Source organism: Platalea leucorodia (assembly GCF_965183815.1).
Source record: "Platalea leucorodia genome assembly, chromosome: 3".
Classification (NCBI taxonomy): domain Eukaryota; kingdom Metazoa; phylum Chordata; class Aves; order Pelecaniformes; family Threskiornithidae; genus Platalea; species Platalea leucorodia.
Genome location: NC_138825.1, coordinates 50,818,299 through 50,840,399, shown reverse-complemented (window position 1 = coordinate 50,840,399; position 22,101 = coordinate 50,818,299). Strand labels below are relative to the sequence as shown.

Genomic DNA, 22,101 nt, shown 5'->3' with positions numbered 1-22,101 from the left:
TATATGGTCATAGGAAAACCCTTCGTTGACCCAGAAGCTAAAAGCTCCAAAGCAAGGCCATAACCAAAGATCTTCACATGCACGTATTTTTTACAACATCAAGATTTTAAGGAAAGCTATGTTTTGCGCTATTATTGAATGCTTGGGTTGCTAATTGTGGAACCCAGCTTGCTGTAATAAATCTTCCACTCTTCTAAATGAGTACTACAATCCCGAAATTCAATTAAGCATGCTTCAGAAAATCTACTGGGTAATGATGTGACTCCTATTTCCACCACTGGACTCCACTGCACAGAACATACAATTTCAATAATCCTACCTGCAGGATGGACACAGTCTGCGAGAAGTGGTGCTGTTCCATTGTTGATGTGGAATAGAGAGCAGCTAAGGGGTGATCAAATTTCTGAAGATAGCTGTTGCTGTAACCTCTGTGATCCAGGTCATGACACAGGCATGCAACTAAAAGACCTTTTCGCTACAAAAAATTTGAGATAAACATGAAAAGTAAGATGTACTTCCTGCCCCTAGATGTCACTCTCTTTCCAAAATACTGTAAAAGTTGCATTGTGCTTACACTGCCTTCAAAAAACACATGGAGAAACATCCTTAAAATTGCAAGAAACACAAAAGTGAGGATGTGCTGAATTAAAATTCTCAGTCCAATTGTGATTCAAAACTTTTATATATTATGAATTTAAAAAACATTGTTGCACAATCACATACTATTGGAGGGATTCTGCTTCAGGAAGAAATCTGAGTTTTAAACAGATAGTCTGGTCATCCACTGAATCCTTACCATGTTTATTAAAAAAATAAAAAGTGCAGTTATCGAGGGAGGGGAAATACATAAGATGTATGATCTCCTGATCAAGGCAGCTGCACCAAAGTCCTAGACCTGCTAGACTTGCCTCTGCAACACTCCTCGAAGATGCTGACCAAGTCTTTCGGGTGAAACTTTTCCTAGGAAGTCACTAATGTGAGCCACAGAAATGCTGGACAACGGCAATGCAAACCAAGTGAGACAGTAACTGATTTTTTTTATTTAATTAACTCTTGATACCCTGAAGAAATGGAGTCCCTGAAATGTCTCTTTCAACACAGAAAATACATGAACACTTGCAAAAGTTTTTCACACAGCCAGTATGTTTTGAAACATTCATTAATGTTTGTGAAGCAGTCACTGTCAGCATGGAGTATCACCAAAATGTCTTTATAGACTTAAGATCTCTGTCTTATAGTTGGTTCTGACGAGTGTTCAGTAAACAAGGATAAGGCTATAAAATGAAGCAGAAAAAGAATACCGATTAACAACCTATTAAGAGAGCAACACCCAACCTGTATACTGTACTAAATGGCACATGATTCTGTGGAAAAATAGCAAACAATGATGTAACTAAAGATTTCATCACAAATATACAATGTGCAGAATTAAGGTTGTAGCAACCCTAACTGTATTTCTGATTTTGAGACTTTCACTTTTAACTCCTTCACTTTTATTTTTAATGATGTCTTTTCAATATTGCATCTTGTGAAGTGCATTTTTAAAAAGCACATAATAAAACAGATGATGCAGCAGCACACGTCCACACAGATCCTCAGCAGTGGAACCCTGTGGACCATAACAGGCACCTATATTACCTGAAGTCGTCCAGTAACAGCTGTAGGAAGCTGGTATCCCCTTTTCACTATTATCGGGAGGGGCAAGATGTGTAACCGATAGACTTGAAAAACAGTCTCTCACAGCAAAAGAAAGATAAGCCTCAGAATCCTTTGTTCTACATGTTAGATCTAGTGGGCATAAGCTTTTCCATCTTTCTCCCACAAGTTTAATTCTCGTGTTGCATTCTTTAAATCTGTGTTTTTTCCAGTCTTAAAGTTCTCATCAGTCTGTCCCCTGTACCAGATGGTTCTCTTTGTCTAGCTTGTCCCAGTCTTCACGTCCCAAGAAGTCATTCTGGTCTCAGTCCTTCAGGATTATACAATGCCTAATCCCAGTGCTCTTGACCTTGTACTCATTGTCCCTGCTTGGATCCCAGTTCTCTGACCGCTGCCAGCTGCTGGATCTATTTGTGTCTAGATCAGAGTCCCCTTTACAGTGTTTCATACTTCTCTTCCCATCTCTATCGAGGTTCATATCATCATCCCTCACCTAAGACCAGTCCATCCTACTTTCCCAAACTTTTCTTCAGCAGTTTCCTGTATTCTTGTTGAATTCATCTCCAGTCTCAAGAGAGGAGACTGCTAGAAAGAGCTTGAACATAGACTGGGATAAGGCATTCAAACAGGTGAAGGCTGGGTGGAGTTTGGCAGGGAACAAAGACTGTTTCCATCTCTCTTAACAGCTGCCTCTTTTGCTCTCCCTGTCTTTCTTACTCTGTGTCTCCAAAAAGATGGGGCTTACTATTTGGTTAGTACTGAATGTTATCAGAGCTTTAAATATTCCCTGAGGCTGCAAACCACAGATTTTGTTGTTAAAGGAATACTGATTTTTTCAAACTTGTATAGCTTTGCAAACTTTCAGCGTATGCCTGGCAAATGCCACTTTTCTATTTCAGTGTCAATTTTCAAGTCCCGGCTTTACAACACAATAAACTAAACCTTTTCACATAAAAGATCACCAAATTTTATTTTACTCTTATACACTGAACAAAAACTTGACGTCTCCTAGTGTGTTTCTTTAAAAGAGCCAAACAATTTTGGCTGTAATTTCCCCAAATGAATCAGCTTGAGGAAGTCACAGAGCTTGGAAAATTACAGCCCAAATGGCTAGTATTTGGCAAAGTTATACACAACTGAAAACAGGTTCTCCCAGTCAGAAGTTTCAGGTAGTATTAATGATAGACAGCACTCCCAGTTGCACCCACCATAATTCAGAAAAAAAACAAGTGACAGTTCTTCATAGTGTATATTAACATTTAACCATTCTAAGCCTTCCATTTTATTATTATAACTTTTCCAGTTAGTGATCTATTCCAAGTATTTTTTTCCTGATTTTTTTAAACACTATGCATTTATCTTTAAAATATGTACTTGCACGCTAAGGAAAACTGTTGTATAATACCAGTTAATCAGTGAATTAGCACATTTGGACAACTGTTTTACTTCCATCCTCTCTACTCTTCTCCTTTGCTCACATATGTCAACTATCTCTGCAAGCCTTGCCCTCCTGTTCAGGATCTCCCAGACCTCACAGGGTTCAAGATCCAGGGTGTTTCTCGCCCATCAGTACAGATCTGACAGTTAGTTACATAATTCAAATAAAGACTGTTGTTTTAAGTGGGCAGGGAGAACCTCAAAATGTGGACATGGACTTATAGCAAATCTGCTACTGCTTCTTCAGTGAGCAGACCTGAAAAATGTGAAGGAAACACTAGGATGAGGAATCTGAATGATTCTCCTTCCTCAAGCTTTCTACTCACACCCGTTCTTCTGCAGGGATCTTTATATACGCTCTGCCCAAGCTGACAGTAAAACTCCACCATGGAAAATGTACTTCTAAGATGGCTGATACGTCTGATGAGGTCTAGTAACTGATACAATCATCTCACCTACCTCTAGATCAGTGAAAAGACCCTGGTTGTTCTGAAGTATGGCATACATGCAATGTGCAACGGTAACTGCATGCTTCCAGTTGTGGTAGGGCACACGGCGATAATTCTTCTTTACAGACATAGTAAATCGGCATAGCTTTTCAAGTTCAAAGCTAGAAAGAAATTAATGTGGTCAGAGACAAGAAGTAAGAACAGAAAAAACAACCAACAGAGAAGAAAAGATGCTCTTTGATTTATTCTTCTTGCTAGGATTGACTCTCATTGTGGATGACTCATTGATTACAAGAGTCATTCAAGTTTTGGCAAGGACAGAGAAGTGTGGATACCTGACAATGCTCTTAGTTTAATCTGTAAAGTTCTGGAACATAAGTCAAGCTACCCAGCTCAGGCAACACAATTGCATAAACTTCCCTGCTCCCAGAAACTTCAAGTGTGGTTTCTTTAAATTATCATCTATTCAACCTGCCAAATAGAGAAACTCTGCATCTAATGGACAATTTGAAAACATCATTTGTGATCAAACCAGAAAATTAGGGGGTTTTTAAACAAATGTCACAGAAGAAATAATCCTGTTTAAATCAAAATTTCAAATGCCAAATGCATAAATTGTTCTGAATAAAAGAAGTTGAGATGCTCCATATTGAAATCGCGAAAAGAAGATTTTACTTTTTCCAAGACTTTAAGATACTTTCCCAGTTTGGCCAAATGAACAGAAATTCACATTTCACTGTCTCTTCATTTTTCACCAAACAATATTTTGTTAAGTAATTGCCAGTCAACCATGAAAGAGCCCCAAGTCTATAGCATTTATGGGATTATTTCTTAAAGAATTGTTTTATATTTTTGCTATTAATATAGACAAGCAAAATGAATTTATGATCAAGAGTATTTTCACTAAAGTAATAATAAAAAGCAGTAATAAACTAATTGTTATGTTTGGCTTACGTGCTCATCAAAAACACCTCTGAGAGAGTTCATATTTTGTAGTACCAGAGCTCTGCACAGTCTTTAATAAACTTTATTACTGATATTCCTTTGAAAGGAAAGCTGAATACTTTTTGTTTACAGATGGAAAATTCAGGCACAGATTAGATTTTCTAAAGTACCTAATCTGAGCTGCCCAGGGTAGAAAGGGAATATTTCACTTCAGCCCAGAACTGAACTGAAGATGCCAGAGTCCCAAGTCCCTGACTTTTTCCCTCATAAACAGATCAGGTTTCCTTTATTCTCATTTTTCTCCTGTTACTGTGGTTTGCCTTTTTTTTTTTAAGTTCCATGTTTTGATAATTTCTTGGGTATCTCAGGGAAGTGGAATTAATGTTCTAGTTTGCAGTACATGTGGGCTGAGAAAACAAAGCCAAATGTCTCTGACCTATATGTAAAAATGTAAACAGATCTACTATATAGAGCCAGTTAGATACAAAACTATATTTCTATGGTTGTGTGCTGAGCAAGGTAATTATTCTTCCTAACCTTAGTCTGACATTAGTGAAAATGGAGGCAGATTGTCTTCCAAAAAAGCTTTAGGCTTTATTTTTTAATTCTAGAGAGTTAAGTCAGACAGCTCTAGAACAATTGTTAGAACTACTGTTTAAAATAGTACATCATAATTCAGAATATCACAACAGTCACTTCCATCTACATCCAATATCAACTCAATGGTTACTATGGGATAGTACAGTTGTAGCTAAAGGGAAAATCATCATCAATGATACCTCAATGTATAATACTATTATTTCCTCCACTACTGTATTTTGTATACTTGATTAAAGCAGTGAAAGATTATTTCTTCATGAAAGCCAAGAAAATGTAGCAAGTATCACAGATTTTTCTCCAAAATCCTCCCTGGACAGGACAGTTATACATTACATAGGTGTATACTTAAAGGCACAACCTTACTCCTCAATATATTAAAAATCAAATTTAATCTTAGAATAGCTGTACTTGTTTCAGAGGGTTGAGAAGTTTTGTTCTTTCAGAAATTAAATGCAAGTCCAGTCCCAACAGCCTCCTTTTCAGACATTTTCCTCACTTTTGTTTCTTTAACTTTATATGTTAAAGCTGAGACTCATTTGAAAAATGTCAAGTAGATATCAATTCTTTCCCATCAAAGTTACACCTTGAAAGAAAGAGACTGGGAGACAGAGAGGGAAAAGAACAGAACTTAGCTGAAACTCTGAAGCCCAATCCTGCATCCACAGCCATTCAGCCAGGAACGGAAACAAGCTAACTACACTGAGCAGCAGAGAACTGGATTTAGAACAGTCACCCACTTTGCAGTATTGAAGAAAACATGAGAAAGACTGTCCGGTTTGACGGTATGCTTTGAGGGCATGGAGACTCATCCAGTTACTAAGATGAAACAGTCACCAGCAAATGTTTCCCAAATGTTGCTCATTTTTGCAGGGAGATACTTCCCCTTTCAATTGCCCATCTGTAGATTTTTTCCATAATTTGGAGCAGCTCCTTTCTTTCAGCAATGGGACATACTTAGCCAAGAGACTACTGACCTTAGTAATGATAATGGACACTGAGAGAAAGGACAATAAGTGAAACATTTCATTTGAAAATAATTCACTTCCATAATTAATGCACAATTATGCTGATAACTGGTTTATTTAGCAAGATAAGATCTAACCATGGATTATTTTAAACATATGGTATATTAATTTCAGCAACTATGCACTTGAAAAATCAGTATTCATGGACCTTCTCTCCTTTTTGGCAAGAGTGCCTTTAATATCTTCACCATCTTCTGTCTGAAAAGCAATCTCATCTCAGAACCAAACAATACTCTATATATTGGAAGGACAACTATTTGGATGATATAATGAGTTCTTCTACCTGGCTGCTCCCAAATTTTATTAACTGAAGACCAAGAAATGGGGACAAGAAATCCAGCCTCCTTATTACAGCCCTATGCAGAGCAGACAGAGTAAATAAACTCCAAAGAAAATAAGACCTTGAATTAGAAAACAATGATCTCAAAATTTCCTAATAAATAAACATATAAACAACAGAATTAAAGCAATAAATCATGTACTTCATACCAGGCTGTCCCACAGGACTGGTGAACCATGTAGACAAAAATGGCAGGCCAGACATCCTCATACGGACTGATATCAAAGTGGTATCTAAGAAGGAAGTTTCAGCTTAGTAAGGACAAGCACCTTTTCATTCTTACTAAAAGCAAGTGAAAATGACTAGGTAATGTATATCTGACAGCATTCCCTTGTTTCTGAATATACACAGAAAACTGACTCTACAGGCTATATTTTCCAGCAATGTAAGTTAATATATTTCCACTAAGGTCAATGGAACTATGCTCCTAGAATCATAGAATCATTTAGGCTGGAAAAGACCTTTAAGATCATCGAGCCCAGCCGTTAGCCTTTGGTTAGCCTTTGGCTTTGTTTAGTTACTAGAAATATAAATTTTTATTTAAGAATCTGTTGCTTAAGGAATGTATAAAAATCTTTGTTCTACAGGGATGATGAGAGCATAACAGGCACTCCTAAAATATTCCAGACTTTCCTCTCAGGAATTGTAAAGATGGTGTCTGTAATAATACATTTACTGGCTTTTTTTTTCAATAATTTCTGTCATGAATTCAATGAGACTCACTCTAGTTTCCATAGAGGAAAATATCAACTTTTACTGGGTAATAGAAATTAAGACCAAACTTCAAAAATCAAACATTTAATACTGCGGGTTTTATGTTTCATTAGCTGAGGACTTCTCCCCTCTCCCGATATCAACATTTAGCCCTAATATTAGGGACCCACTCCGCAGAACTGTTTGTTCTTCGATTATTAATTAACCCCTTTCCCTGCACCTGCTGTGCTGCAAGTCTTCTATTTACTTTCCATTGAATCCGGCTAAATGCTTGCGTGTACGTGGCATACTGAACAGCACAGCAGGTACAAGAGAGCTGAAGGTAGCTGAATTGCTTGGAAAATGGTTAAATGTATTCAGATTGCTCGAACTAAAGGATGTTAATATAATTTAGAATGAAGCCTGTCATCTTTACAAGTAAAAGTCATTTTTCTTGAGGAGGTAGGTTATATAATATCATCTAACAAAGCACAAGAAATTGTATTGCAAAGAATAAGCCTCTATTAGGGTGTAATCCTGCAAGCTGATAATACCCTGGCATTCAAGCAAATCACTTCAGCATGTAATGAACTTTAACTGTAAGCAGTCCCCGTTAAGCATACACTTGCATGCTTTGCTCGCTCACAGCTACAATGCTCAGCTCCTGGCAGGAGTGAGCGAGCTCTAGAGATTAGGTTTACAAAGACAACTTAGATAGTGCGACTCAATATCATAGAGTTCTGATTTTAGGCACCTGGTCACTGCAGTAGAATTTATTGTCCTGGGCCAGAAACAGTGACTAAAAAATGAGATGACTCCTGGTGTTAGCGTTGAGTGGGGACTGACAAAATCAGGTAGAAGTACATCTTCAGCACACAGCAGATCCTTGAGAGCGGAAAGTAACTGAATTATTTCAGAGAGAGCCTAAGAGGCTGGATGGGAAGTCCTCCTCCAAATTTAGGCCACAACTCTAAACTCTAGCACCTGGGATTCATAACCCTGAATTATCTTCAGAAGTTTGGAGATCTGTATCCATTTTCCTCTCCTTCAAGAAACACAAGCAGATGCACAAAACACACACACCAAAAAAAAAAAAAAAAAAAAAAACTAACAACCAAACAATCCCTAATGCCCCCCACCCCCAAAACCAAAAAACACACAACCCAGAAAATCCCAGGAATGAGCTGAATCTGTTATTCTAAAACATATACAAAGGGGTGACATCATGCATTTGGTCTTAACTACTGATGTTCCAGCTCAGCCTCCTCTCTGGCTCTGAGCTGTTGGTGACTTGGGACTATCGGAAAGAAAGCTCGTCTCTACAATCCTTAGGTATAAGCTAATGCTTAAAGCAACTGCTGAATCTACCCATGTCTGAGGAAGACGCTACCATTCTAAATAGGTATTATTTTACATCCTTGATAGATAAAATTTGTTCACAGGTCATTAAGTATAACTAAGTATAAGAAAGCCAGATATAAGCCCCTATGATTTTGGGATAGTTCGATAATAAAAGTGCTTCTTACAAAACCCTCCGCTACACCTAGGGAAAAAAAAAAGATCATCTTTTTCACAGACTGATACAAGATGTAACTGTCACTATATGACAAAAATACTTACAGTTCAATTTCTTTATAAATATGTGGAGGCAGTGTACAGTGCATGAGGTTTTGCCACTCTTCTGCTGTACAAACACTGTGGTAGGATAGCTTCTCCATCGTTACACGGTAAATACACTCTGAATGGCGAATTCTGTGGTACATCTGAAAAAGGGAAGTCCTTCATTAATGTGAAATTTTAATAAAGGAAAAAACATTTCTTTCCTATATTCAAGCACTTATTCTTAAAATAGACATCTGCAAAAATGTTAGTGCTTTTGGCTGCTCAACTTCATACATTAGAAAAGCAACAGATTATATGAAATTCAGTACTTCTGGAAAACTGGGCCTTCTATCACATCATTCCGCATCTATACACTCAGGTAAACATCTAGGCTTGGCTGATTTTTCACTGCGGCGGAGCTCTCCCAAGAAAAAGAATCAAAGTTCAGGAGTTAGAGCTCAGTCCCTTCCAATATGCTAAGAGAATGAAAACTGATAACAGAGCACAATTCATATTTTGTGCCACTGCATGAATTCAGCTATTAATTGGTACAAATAACTGCTACCTATGCCCAGTAAAAAGTACATGAGATGTTTATCATACCTACATTACTATGCAATAGCTCTGAAAAATAAGTACAGTTAATTATTGAGAGGTTCAGACAACTCTTGCAGACATGACATGGTTTGTAAACAAGTGAGGGCACAACAATTTTACTAGTAAAGAGAATCCTCTGGAGCAGTATGCCCTGAATGGTAATGTTCACCATCTAAAAAGAGTGAACTCACACACAATTGCGTGATTGCATAGTGCCAAGTTTCATGTATATGCACGTCTTTCTACTTGCCTTGAGTCATGTGGAACAAGTGTAAGTAGTTGTCAGTAAAATTTGCCGCCCTGGTATGCTGACAGCATGATGTTGGTAAAATGGCTTAACGTAAATCACCAGGCTTAACTAGCATTGCATTGTGTCTTACCTCCCATGAATATGACACACTTCTTCTGCATTGCATTTTTATTGCATTTATTACATTTTTATACTTCCATAGTAATGATCATTGAATTGCTTATGCTTCCTACAGGAATAGTAATTTTTGTGATGATAAAGGGTTTGAAAACAAAAATTGCTATCCGCTCTTATCTGGAAGCATGAATAATTATGAGTATATAGCACAGCATATAAATGTATAAATTGATATATTTGAATACTAAGCATATGGAATCGAGATAACACATAACATCTCCATCCCCCAGATAAATTTGTAAAACGTGATCTGAATTTATAAAAGTAAATAAGAATCATACTTCCTAATGGAAAAGAGAAGACAGACAGATATCATTCACATTTCAGAGCTTGCTCTCTCAGTTTAGCTACATGAAATTGATGTATCCAGGGTACAATTATTTCAGAAAGCATCAAATGAATCCCTATCATCCTCTTAAAATACAATTATTCAGCAAAGAATTCAATGATGCCTGTTTCCTCATTAATTCAATGAAACAGATTTATGAATCACTTTAATAATCTGGAACATCAAAATCCTTAAGTAGGATACTAAGTCTTCCCATTATAACCAACAGCTTACAGAACTGTAAATAAAACTTACATTAGCACAGTGTAAGGCTAAAGCACAAAAGACTGCAAACATTTTAAAGTTGTTCTCATCAGTTTTAGAGAAGGCACTTCCACTTATTTTGTTCACCATCTGCACAACACCTATTACACTTCCTCGGCTTACAATAGGCATGCACAGGATATTTCTGGTTGTGTAGCCTGTGTAGAGGTCTACTTCTCTGGAGAGCCAGAAAAGAGAAAAGAAAAAGAGTTAATATTATTAATTAATATCTATTCCTTGATTCTCAGAAATGTGGACGTACAATATACTAAATAGTTTCAAAGGAGATGTAATTAGCACCTGGAAGAAGTTCACCTCCAAAGCTCTCAAATATTTCCATCTACTGTGTCATATTTAGAAAGAACTTTTTAATCCTTTAATCTCCATTTGCAAGATAAAGGACTAATATGCCCTTAAATGTACAGTCAGCTTATTCATAAAATTAAAGAATACCTTCAGGTACTTAGGCGTGCTATTTGTTAGTGAACTTTTTTTCTCCCCTGAAACTAATCAGATTGCAGGGAGGCTAATAAAGACAATCAGCAACAGTCTACCTAACTGGGCAAAGTTCCGTAGCAGGAAAAATAACAATTTTTTTTCTCCATTATATTTATATTTGATAAAGATAATACTTTTTATTTGCATCTTAAAAATATCTCTTATTACTAAAGCATTTAAATAGATATTTATAGGTTGCCTCCTCATCAGAGGATCACAGCTCCATGAATGCATCCTAATATGAAGTTTAAGCAGTAAATTTAAGTAAAAGGTTTGGTGAGCTATTTCCACTCCCACGAAGAACATCCTACCTGTTAAAGCGTGGATCTGCATAGGCATCAGGGATGTTAAGGACTTCTCCTGTTCTTGCCACTTGACCAGCTATTCCTTTTTCTATAGAAAATCTGCAGAAAATAAAAATGTGTGTTAGCCACAATATGAGCTACCTGAAAAATCATTTTTCCAGTGGAGTCTGTCTTAGGCACGGTAATGGATATTTGTTCCCAACCAGCGTCATTTTGATGCTTTTAGGAGAAAAATCTTACAAGACAACAACTAGTAGTAAATAATAAAATAAAAAAGCACATACTAATAGATGCTTTGTGAAAACATTTTATATAACTACATAGTTTAATACAAAAGATGCCATAATATGACCATTTTAGTGACAAGAATTCAAAGTCATCAATAGCCATGGGGGTTATGCCTATATAAACATGACATTTGCACAGAACCTGAGGCCTGTGTTTACCTTTACAAGCTATTGATTTTATCATTGCTTTTACATATTCATTGTTTCTTTAGATACATCATAGGCAATACGGAGCTTGTCTCTTCAGGAGGGGCAGGTGGATTTGGTAAAATAAACTTTGGAAAAAGAGTAGCGGAAATTTCAAAGCTAAGCATTATAGGCATTTGCCATGTACACTTCATAACTAGCTTGTTTCATCTTATGACATGCAAACAGTGCCACAGTACTAACTGCATCCCTTAATCACCACGAGAAAGTTAAACACAAAAAATATATTCTGGAATTGAATCAGAAAAATCTACAAGCCTGTCTTGCAAGGAAATAATTTTCAATTCTTTGACATAAGCAGTTATGACATACAAGCACAAAAGAATTTGTGGAGAAAAATAAGTAGAAAGAATCACATGTGAAACACTTTCAAATCTAAATGCACCCGGGTAGTATCGTGTCCCCACTGAAGTTAGTGACAAAGCTGACAGGATTTCACCCTGCATGCCTGATTTTAAGTTAGTTTCTTCTGCTGCTTCTTATGGTATGTACATCACACCAACTTAAGGCTCCTTCCTGATGACTGCCTGACTCAGTGTCACTTTCTTACAGATATTTAAGTTGTACTTCTCTTTCAGTATACAGCACCGTGAAATGGCTCACACCCTTGCACTCAGAGTCAACATTTCAATAATTTTCATACAGAAAAGACAGAAAGATATACGCAAGAAAAACAGTTATCAAGAAGGACTATGAAAGCGTATGTTAAAGCAGGCCACCTTCTTTAATTTACACCACCTCCTTGCTTGTCAGTATGTAAATTGCACCAATTTTGACTCCTTCCACTCTCACTCACACAATGTAGTAAGTGGGAGTAAGTTTGTCTAAAGGAGTCTGAGTGAAGACATGAATCACATCTCATATTGGTTCAGAACTTTAAAAGTATAAGGAGGAAATGAAAAAAATTCTGAGAAAATCTATGATGAGTATTTTAACAAAATTTTAGTGCAGGATATTTAGTCATACATTTCTTTCTTTTTAAGAAGCTGCAGGTTTAAAACCTGTGTGTCTTTGAAAATCTTGATCTGTAACTATTAAGGATTCATAATTTTTGAAAAGTGAACAATGTTACGTTTACTTTGTTGTTTTGCCTCTCATTAAAAAATGTGCATAAGGGTAAAAATTATGTATTTGTGACATGAAGCAGAAATACACATCAATTTTAGGCAGAGAATCCCATGTATTCATTTACAAGCCCATATACATTTTCAAATTCACCACTTCAAGCATACTTCAGAATCACAATTATTTAAAAGTTTCAGAATACTCTGAATTCACATGAGAAAGAGTAAAACTAAATTACTGGACTTGAAATCTTCAAAACCAGTCCATACTAGATTCTATATATGCCTAATCCAGCCATAAGAATTGTGATTTCCTTGCTTTGGATGTGCTTGAATTGCACAAATTTCAATTCCTCTTGGGAACCCTCTTGGGAAAAAAAGTCCCATACTGGCAGACTACGGATTAGGTGCACCTTTACCTGCACCTTTACCTACCTCAGAACACCTCTGTTTTTTTCCCAACATGATTTCCAAAAGGACCGCCTCCGGAAGACGGCATTTCCAGGAGTGACGTTATAGCTTCAGAGACGTTGTTTCGATGGCACTGCAATGTCATTCCCAGAAGTACTACCTTCTGGAGGCGGGTCCTGGTGGGAATGATATCACAGTATGACAAGTATTGTCAGGGTACCTGCAGATAGGCACAGAGACTGGGTAATAAAATGCCTGCACATCCGTAGTTATAATGAAACTGCATTCTTCTGCTAGCTACTCTTACCTTATTTCTTTGGTCTTCTTGAAGACAGGTTTCCCATCATTTTCTTCTCCAATATCAAAAAGGTCTGAATATAGCTCCTTATTTTTGTGGTCAACCTGGAAGAGTGCACACCTATCTGCATTCACCAGGTTTTTTGCATATATCTATAGACAAAAAACAAAACTAGAGTTAACGGTCATGAGTTAGATTATCTTTAGTTATTTATCTGATTAAAACATAAGTCCCTAAAAGACAAAAGTTTTGAGAAATTATCCAGTATGCAAATCTCTTTGAAGGAGCATTCACCTTCACAGCAATCTTCTAGAATACAAATCAAAATGAAAGTGTGTCTTTTATTCAATATTTTTTGAAAATTACAGTGTTCTCTTTGACAAATGCAGGAATATCTTTAGAGGCTTGAAGTTTGCTAAAACAAAAAAGGCTTTCTTATTACACTGTTTTTCAAGTACAAGGAACGCTTTTCAAAATGGTACCTTTCCTCTGTCTATGTTTAGATATCATTCACCTTTACTTGATTTAAAATAGATAGGATATGGCAAGACCTAAGAACGTTTTTGGCTTTTTGTCTTTATCTTCAAAGCAAATATATTGGTATTGAATATCCAGCAAAGACATAACAGAGAGGCTAGTGTTTGTTTCTAAAAAAGCTAAATGTGCCTGTAATACATAACAATGAACAAATAGGGAAGATTAGAAGTGTCACTATGGATTGCCCCATGCAGTGGCGTAGGGAATAGCTGCACCCTACTGATGCTAGGGACAGTTCTTGCACAAAAGCTGACACTTAGTAGTTCTACATGAACTAACCAAAGCCCACAAGGTACCACCTATAGTCAAGAAAGTACCACAGTACAGCAATAGACTTGCATGGTCTCTGTAATACTTTGAACCAGCTGGTTTTATCTTAGTAAAAGTAACTGCCAGCCAACACTGATTGTCAGAACAGAATCTTGTCCTGGGAACACAGCAGCTCTTCACTGAAGTGTTCCTCAGACATACGATGGACTTTCTGAGAAAAAGAGGAAAGCGTGAACCAAAGTCGAACAAGGATCAGTGTGTTAACATAAGATGCCACATATTCAGGTTCAAGAACCTGCTCTATCCAATTCAGATACATCTCCTATGTTTCTTATCTACTCAGAAATCAAAGTAACTGCACGGTAGAGCAGGATCTGAGGTGGATCTCGCTCAACTTTTAAAAATTGTATATAATAGCTCTCTAGTCACTCAGCCACAGAAAGAGGCTGACTACATCTTGGTGTGCAATGCATGCAGGTCGCATGTCTTAAGAATTCTCAAGACTTCCTCATGAATGAATTAATTTCCTCCCACTTCTCTCTCGTCTTTCAAAAATAAAACTAAAAACCTAAAATGTTTCATTTCATATTAATGGAAATAGACAAGTGTTAGACCTTGGCAGAAGAAACCTATGAGATGATAAATCATTAGTTGGGAGACTCTAATCCCATGTCATATGACCTGTGTAAAGGGAAATGCACAGAAACCATCTAGACCAACTCTGCAAAACTTGGAGGGCCCTTCTGTACTGACAGAACCTGTGGCTGGAAACATTCTGTTGCTTTCTACTCCATTCGCTCCATCAGAGCAGTAGAAAGTCAGGGAGACTGCAAGCTAAGAGGTAACTTTTGTGAGATATTTCCCACTTAGAACATTAAGAAGTTTAAAGATCTCGACCACTCACACCATTTATCCCTTTGGTCAAAACAGAGTGAATATAAACTGTGCCAAAAAGGACAAGGGGTCCAGTAAATGCTTCTCTACACCTATTCAGAAACTGTATCAGATTTCTTTATAAAATCAACAGCACAGTGTTGATTTTACACAATTAAACTTTTGTGTTCTAATGCATATGACTCAAGAACTTACCTTGGTCACGACTCATGCTTTTCAAAAATAACTGCTTAAACACTACTAATTGAGATAAATAGTTAATGGGCTGAGAAAGTCTTACTTCTCTAAAGCCCTAGCTCAAATCCAGGCCAGTGGCTGAAGGGGAATATCAGTACAAAAGGTATGCTTTGCACTGTCAGTTGGGTAGGTTGCTTGTAACTACTCAAGCATATTGGTAAGAAAATTTACAAGGCAACTTAAACTTCTGCTTCCCCTCCTTGCATCTATATTCAAAAACACCCTTATACCACTAACTTTGCTGAGGGACTTCAATGAAAATAAAAATGAAAAGAATGCTAAAATCCCTATACTTTTTTTTTTTATTATTATTGCAGGAACAAATCAAACTTTAAGTGCAATCACCAAAGGGTGAAGTAGTGAGGTGAAATTGAGTTCCACTCTTGTCTCACTCTGAGACACAGAATAAACCACATAATGATAAAATCACACTCCCATAAAATGGCAATAAATGTGCAAACACATAATTCAATTAATTGGCCCAAGAAACAGCCAACTGTTACAGCTTACAAAGGAAGCTGAGTACGAAACATCTACGCAGGTTGAAATGCAGAATCATGATGCAGCCAAGTGTTGGAAAAGAAGATGAAAGAGTAAGCATATTTTACTGCCAATTGTGTTTTCCACCAGACCTCTATTCGGAGGCAAGAACAGGGAAGAATATCAATATTTGTTCTCAATGCCATATGTTATATTATACCAGTTCTTTTAAATGTTATGCTATTTTTAAGCAGTTCATTTAAATTGGAAAAGTCAGTGTTCAGAAATGTGTCCTATGTGCAGAATTCCTGACTGTGTACTAACTAGAATAAGACAAACACTGCAGAGTATTTTCCATTCCTAATTCAAGTTTCTAAATAAAACCACTTTAATATTGTTTGCATTCTAAGTTTGTTGTCTTTGAATAGTCTAGCTAAGAATATCACTTTGAAGATTGGAGTAAGTATCGGAATACTGTTGGAGAGTAATTTTTTGAATACACAAATTGAAACAATAGTATCACAGACTTGATTAAGATTTACATTCAGGAAAAAGAACTGCAGTATGCAATGAATGTGCCTAAAGCTAAAAAGCATAACTCATATATCAAACACTCAAAATGTGCTATGAACAACCAGTCCATATGTATTTGTAAATACTATTCAGGAAATAATTTTTAATTCAAAATTGATTCAGAAAATTATAATCTGTTTCTGAGCTGTACTTTAATTCATTGATTAGTTATTTCAATGGACTTGGCTTTAGTGGTTTTTATAAAACATTGACTGACTGTCACTCTAGTTATGGGTGTAAATACATTTGCAAAGCAAAAGGGATATCATGTCCTGCACATCTCGTTCAGCAACTGGAACAAATACTCTAGGAGTAATGTTTGACATCCAGTCCTTCCTACAGACAATAACTTCTTCAGGAGTGTTTTGCAGCATGTAGTAAATTGAATTTAGGAAAAAGGAATCAATACAACAAGCTGAAATAAAAAGAAAACCAGAAGTCTTTCTGCTACAATGTTCAAACCTTCTGTAAAACACAATAGTAACTATTTAGTTCAGCGACAGTCACATTTCATTATGCACGAAAGCTGTGAAACGAAGTTGTTGTGACAATGAAAAGTCAAGCTGACCTTTGCCACCTTCTTCTGTATAGAAATGTTGATTCTGTTTGTATTACACGTCCATTATAAACAGCTTATATATTTCAATGATGTAATGTCTTACTTCAAGGAAAGGAAAATGAAGGACTTGAATAACTAAGACTAATAAACTTAGAAGTGAAAAAGGCAACTTACCATTATATGTTCAAGTAGAGAATCTATTGCGACTATATTATCAAAATACGTTCTGCAGAGAAAGAGAAGTCAGTAAATATTGGCATTTAGTCAAACACCTCTCAAATGATTGTCATGGGCTCTTGTTTCACAATTGCTTAACAGTGGAACCTGAATAGGTGAGGACAAACCTCCGCACCTTGAAAATCATTGACTGGCTTGCTATATAGCACAAGGGAATTGATAAATGGTCCTAGCTCTGTTCCTTTAAGCCATTATTATACAACGACAGAATTGTAGAATATTTTCTATAATATGTAGAATTTTCTTTGTAGAAGATGAAAAGACTACCAAACATTGCCTGCCATGGATTGAATAGGCCCCTGCTGAGCAACACCAAGAATGTATCAAAATGCTTTGGCACTCTTTACACACTGAAAATTTTAAAAGGAGAAGTAAAAAGAAAAAGCAATCCAAAAGATGAAAAAAAAATTCTTCCATTGCTGATATATATTATCTACATGCTTTCAAAATATCTCATTAGGTTTATGCACAGAAGACTATGTACTGAGAATTAATGAAAACTAGGTATTGTAGCTAAATTCATGTCATATTATCCAACCCTTAACACTACTTAAAATGCAACAATTTATAAAACTCTTAATGAGTCTTCTCTATCAACTCAGGTGTAGCATGTTGAAGTTGCAGAAAAAGACCGATCTTGTGACTTGAAAAAAAAAAAAGGTATCTCAGTTTCACAGCAAAGTAGTAACTGTCCAAGGACAGTCAAGAACATTGAACGATAACGGTCAAACTTATTAGTAAAAGAAGTCTAAATCTTCCACATGCCAAATCTTAATAGCCCTCAGATTACAATGTTCCCAGCAGACAGAAAGACATTGTCCCATAGCCTTGAACATATATACAGCTCAGTTCAGTTTGGGTCTAGTGGGAAGGAAATATAAAATACGCTAGTCTTACATTGTCAGGGACATGAAGAGGTGGAGCACTGCATACTATGCCCTTTCTAAAATATTACAGAACATGTCCCAGTGACATTGCATGCGAACAATTTCCTCACTGAATAGGAAACCTTCTTTCCATATAAGAAAAGGTACAGGCCATTTCTAAGAGGAAACTAATTATTTTCTTGCTAGTGCAAGCCTTTACCTACATAAAGTTCATAAAGTTGTTATTAAATATCCCAATTTTGTGGCTCAAAACATAGGGTTTCTTTTTTTGTTAAAACTAAACAATTCTAGCAGTTGATAATGCTGTATGAGAGGTATTTTCTTATAGAAATACATATTAAATATTTGCAGTATTTTTTGCAATTTTTATCTTAAAAATTTAAAATAATTACAAAGTTCTTTAAAACAATCTCAGTACCATGTACCAAGGGTAAATTGCCAGCCCATAAATTTGAGTAGATTAATCCAAAGTTCTCTGGTAAACTAGCTCAGTACAGACGGTAGCAACATAAAAACTTTCTGGAAAGGAACATAAAGGTGCAAGACATTGCAGCAAGTGGGTAGCTCTGGCAAGGGAATGATGAGAGTGCCCTTTAGGAGACACACTCTGAACCTAAGCTGAAACAAAAAAAACTGTCATCCCTGAGGAAAAAAGCTAGGAAAAACATCTGGATACAAGCAGCTTGCCCTCCTTGCAAGGGGTAGACTCCTCCCTTCAGCGTATCATTCCCCATTCCAGCAGGCTCCAACTCGGCTGCCTGCATTCCTGAGCAATGACATAGGAATCTTGGATATACTCTGATCTCATCAGTTTGAGAATTATTCATCAAGACCCACAGAAGTGTTTGTAGCAGCAAAAATCTGAGACATCTCATTTTTCCACAGTATCATCAGCCCTTTGTGATGCACTTAGAAATTATTCAACCAATTAGTTTGATAAAACATTGTTAAGCAGCCCAGACTGTGATTTACCAAAAGTACAACTCTAGTTTGTCTTTTAATTTATTGGCTGTCTCTACTATTTAAAGGTGCTAATAGCAACAAAGAAAAATGGATGAAGGAAGAGCAGATCACCTAAGACACTAAATTGACTTTGCAAGTCTAAGCCCAAGCTTTCATACTCTTACTGTGTTTTCAATTTAATCTTGCATTTGTTGTGGCAAGAAATTAAAAGAAAACAGACTACATGCAGTTACAGTCTTTGAAAATGAAAAGAGAGCCTCCAGAAAACACAGGGAACGAACAAGTGTGTGGCAACTCTGATTCTTCAAGGATATATCCCTGAAGTGTGTACATGTATGCGTGTGTGTATACATACATGTCAAAAAAGGGAGGGGGGAAGCTGAAGCAAGCTAACTAACTTTTCATAAAGTCTTTTCAAACCTTCTAAAATTGGTCATGAAAAGAGATGGCAAGCCTATTTGTCATTTCTCAAAAGAGAGTCACGTTTAATTCTGACAGAAGAGGGGAAAAAAAGGCAAAAAAAAACCCATGTAAAGACCACAAGAGTAAACAAACTCTGTGAGGTATAATTGGACGTTACATTTCCTTCGGCACCACCACCAAAAAAAAACATTAACAGGTATACACCACTGCTACCCACATCATTTGTTCTTGTCCCTGTGCTGAAGTTTGCCCACCCTCCGAGGTGTGCCTTCACACTTGCTTGTGAGCAAAGTGTAAGTGTAAAACACAGTTAGATTGGAAGAGCCATGTTAGAAAAACTCATAAAAATAAATTGATGAGGTTATAGTGCAAATCACACTTACTTCGATACATCAAGCAAGAAGTCATTCAGTTCAGTCTGCTTGGCAAGGCCCCGGCACACCTGGAAGCACAGATCACGTTATCATTTGCTCCAGAAAAACACTGGTCAGAGGGAAACTGAAGTCACACAGTCTACCCATTTAATTTGTATGAAAAAAATACCACTGCTAGTATATACATATGTTACAGCACTGCATAAAATTAAAAGCTGGATTTGTGTTCTGTGCTTCAATCTTAGCTAACTAGCTGCTGAGTTAAAACTGTCAAATGTAAGTAACATCTTTCTTAAGACTCTTTGAAAGATGCTGGTTGTTACACTTGTTCATGCTGCCTCAAAGGCTGCCACTGAATGTGGTTATGGCATCAACTTAACGACACGTCCTTATCCAGACCCTCAGCTCTTCTGAGAATGTCAAATATTTTGTTTGCTTTCTTCCTTACCATACTTTTACCACTTTTTCCAGGTTGCAAAGTAGCATGTAGACACAACTGAAGACAGCCATCAGGCAAGTTTAAGTAAGCTAAGTAGCAGATGATATATGCTCAACTTTGGGAGAAATCAGCATGAATATGAACACAAAAACCAGTATGCATACTACTTTTTAGAAGCAAAATGTTAGATGAAGCAAATCTTTGAACTGTATTTTTACTTCACCTTATTGCGTACTCTGTATCTGAAGTACAGTTGTACACCTGTATATTACTAGAGCAAGCACTCAGAACTAGTAATATCTTTCATCTGTGCAATGCAGATATAAATAAATACACAAAATACGACAAACTACATCCATAAGCCTTACTTTTGCATATAATTGGTTAACTAGGTACAACTTCTTAATATACACTACTTCTTAAAGCCCAGCTGTGAGTCTGGTAGGTATGGCTCATCGCCAGATCAACACTCTTGCATTCTTCTCATGCAAAAACTCGGGAAGGGCAAGCCTTCTGCTTAGCAGAAGGGAGAGACATGAAAATGACCAATGGACAGGCTTAAACTCAACTTGCCATGTTTTGTTTTGCTAGGTGTAAAAGACTTCTCAGTTAAAGAGGAAGTCATTGTCACAAAGTGAAGCTACAACTCCATGCAACTGCAATTCTACTAGCGTACAATATTCTACACCAGCTAATTCTGCCTAAATGTGCCAGGGTGAATGACCATCCCAAATAAAGTCAATGACTTCCAGCACCAAGGTTGCAAATATTAGAGTCCAAGAAAGAAAAGGAGGAAACTTTGTGCGAGTCTTCTGCCAAGTGTATGAAAGACACCTTGAAAAAAAAAAGAATGTCATGATCTTCTTCCTGTGAGTTGACAGAAGAACCTATTTTAGCATCTTCTGTGAGTTGACGGAATATGTTTAGTTTCAGTGTAATCATCTTCTATTAGCTGAAGTAACAAAACCTATTAGCAAAGCTGCTGGTGTTTGCAAGAGCAGCTTGCTCTGTGTGGGGCTTCATTAGGTAGATGACTAGGGACAGCATGAAGCATCCTTAGTGGGAGTAGTTACAGGACCATGAAGCAGCTAGCAAGGATGGCTTAAAGTAGGTTTAGCCAGCAACACCTAATAATCTCAAACTGAATGCCAAAGCAGGAGGAAAGCAACCAGTTGGCCTAGCAGTTGCCTTCTTACAAAACAACCCTGCAAAGTTGTTATAATTCTGCTTTAACAATTATTCATCTACTTTGTTAAAGTTTCTTTTTCCTTTAGCAAAAATACTGTTGTTAAGTTATTTGATCCATGGTTGCAAGTGAGGAAAACTAGCTCCATGAACACCAAAAATGTTAGCATATTTTTCCCAGGTTCAGGGAAGGGGCTTGAATCAATGTTTTAGTAGTGACCTCCACTTGAATTTGATCATAAACCATGTTCCTACTAATCAAGTTCTGGCAGAAGCGTTACACAATGAAAAAATTAAAAACCACCCACACTTACTTGTACTTGATGTATTGCTACTGAAGCCCATGCAAGATTTGCTGTTGCAACCTGAAACAAAAGAGAAGATACTAATTCTGAAGAAACCTTGAAAATTGCACATCAGTTACATGCTCATTTTCTCATCTAGCTGCTAAGTAAATTGACTGAACTGTTTTAGACAGGCAGGCAGTAACAATTTGTGGGAAGACCGTTATTTTGTGAAAGTCTCAGTATACTTGCGAATGTTTCAATTTTAGTAAGGTACATTCAGTCACAAGAGAACAATCCTCATTTTTTGTATCAAAAAAATGCTT

At 36.7% G+C, this 22,101-nt stretch overlaps 1 protein-coding gene across 1 annotated transcript in view; it reads right to left on the bottom strand.

Annotated features, from left to right (window-relative positions):
- PDE10A (phosphodiesterase 10A) overlaps window positions 1–22,101 on the bottom strand; it is a gene marked incomplete at its 5' end in the record, with an annotated part of 194,711 nt that overhangs the window by 22,749 nt on the left and 149,861 nt on the right. The window contains 10 exons of the mRNA XM_082306315.1: window positions 320–475; window positions 3,553–3,703; window positions 6,602–6,685; window positions 8,766–8,908; window positions 10,355–10,541; window positions 11,173–11,265; window positions 13,443–13,585; window positions 17,158–17,209; window positions 19,877–19,935; window positions 21,806–21,856. Coding sequence (XP_082162441.1) covers window positions 320–475; window positions 3,553–3,703; window positions 6,602–6,685; window positions 8,766–8,908; window positions 10,355–10,541; window positions 11,173–11,265; window positions 13,443–13,585; window positions 17,158–17,209; window positions 19,877–19,935; window positions 21,806–21,856 — 1,119 coding nt within the window. The remainder of the gene's footprint in view (window positions 1–319; window positions 476–3,552; window positions 3,704–6,601; window positions 6,686–8,765; window positions 8,909–10,354; window positions 10,542–11,172; window positions 11,266–13,442; window positions 13,586–17,157; window positions 17,210–19,876; window positions 19,936–21,805; window positions 21,857–22,101) is intronic.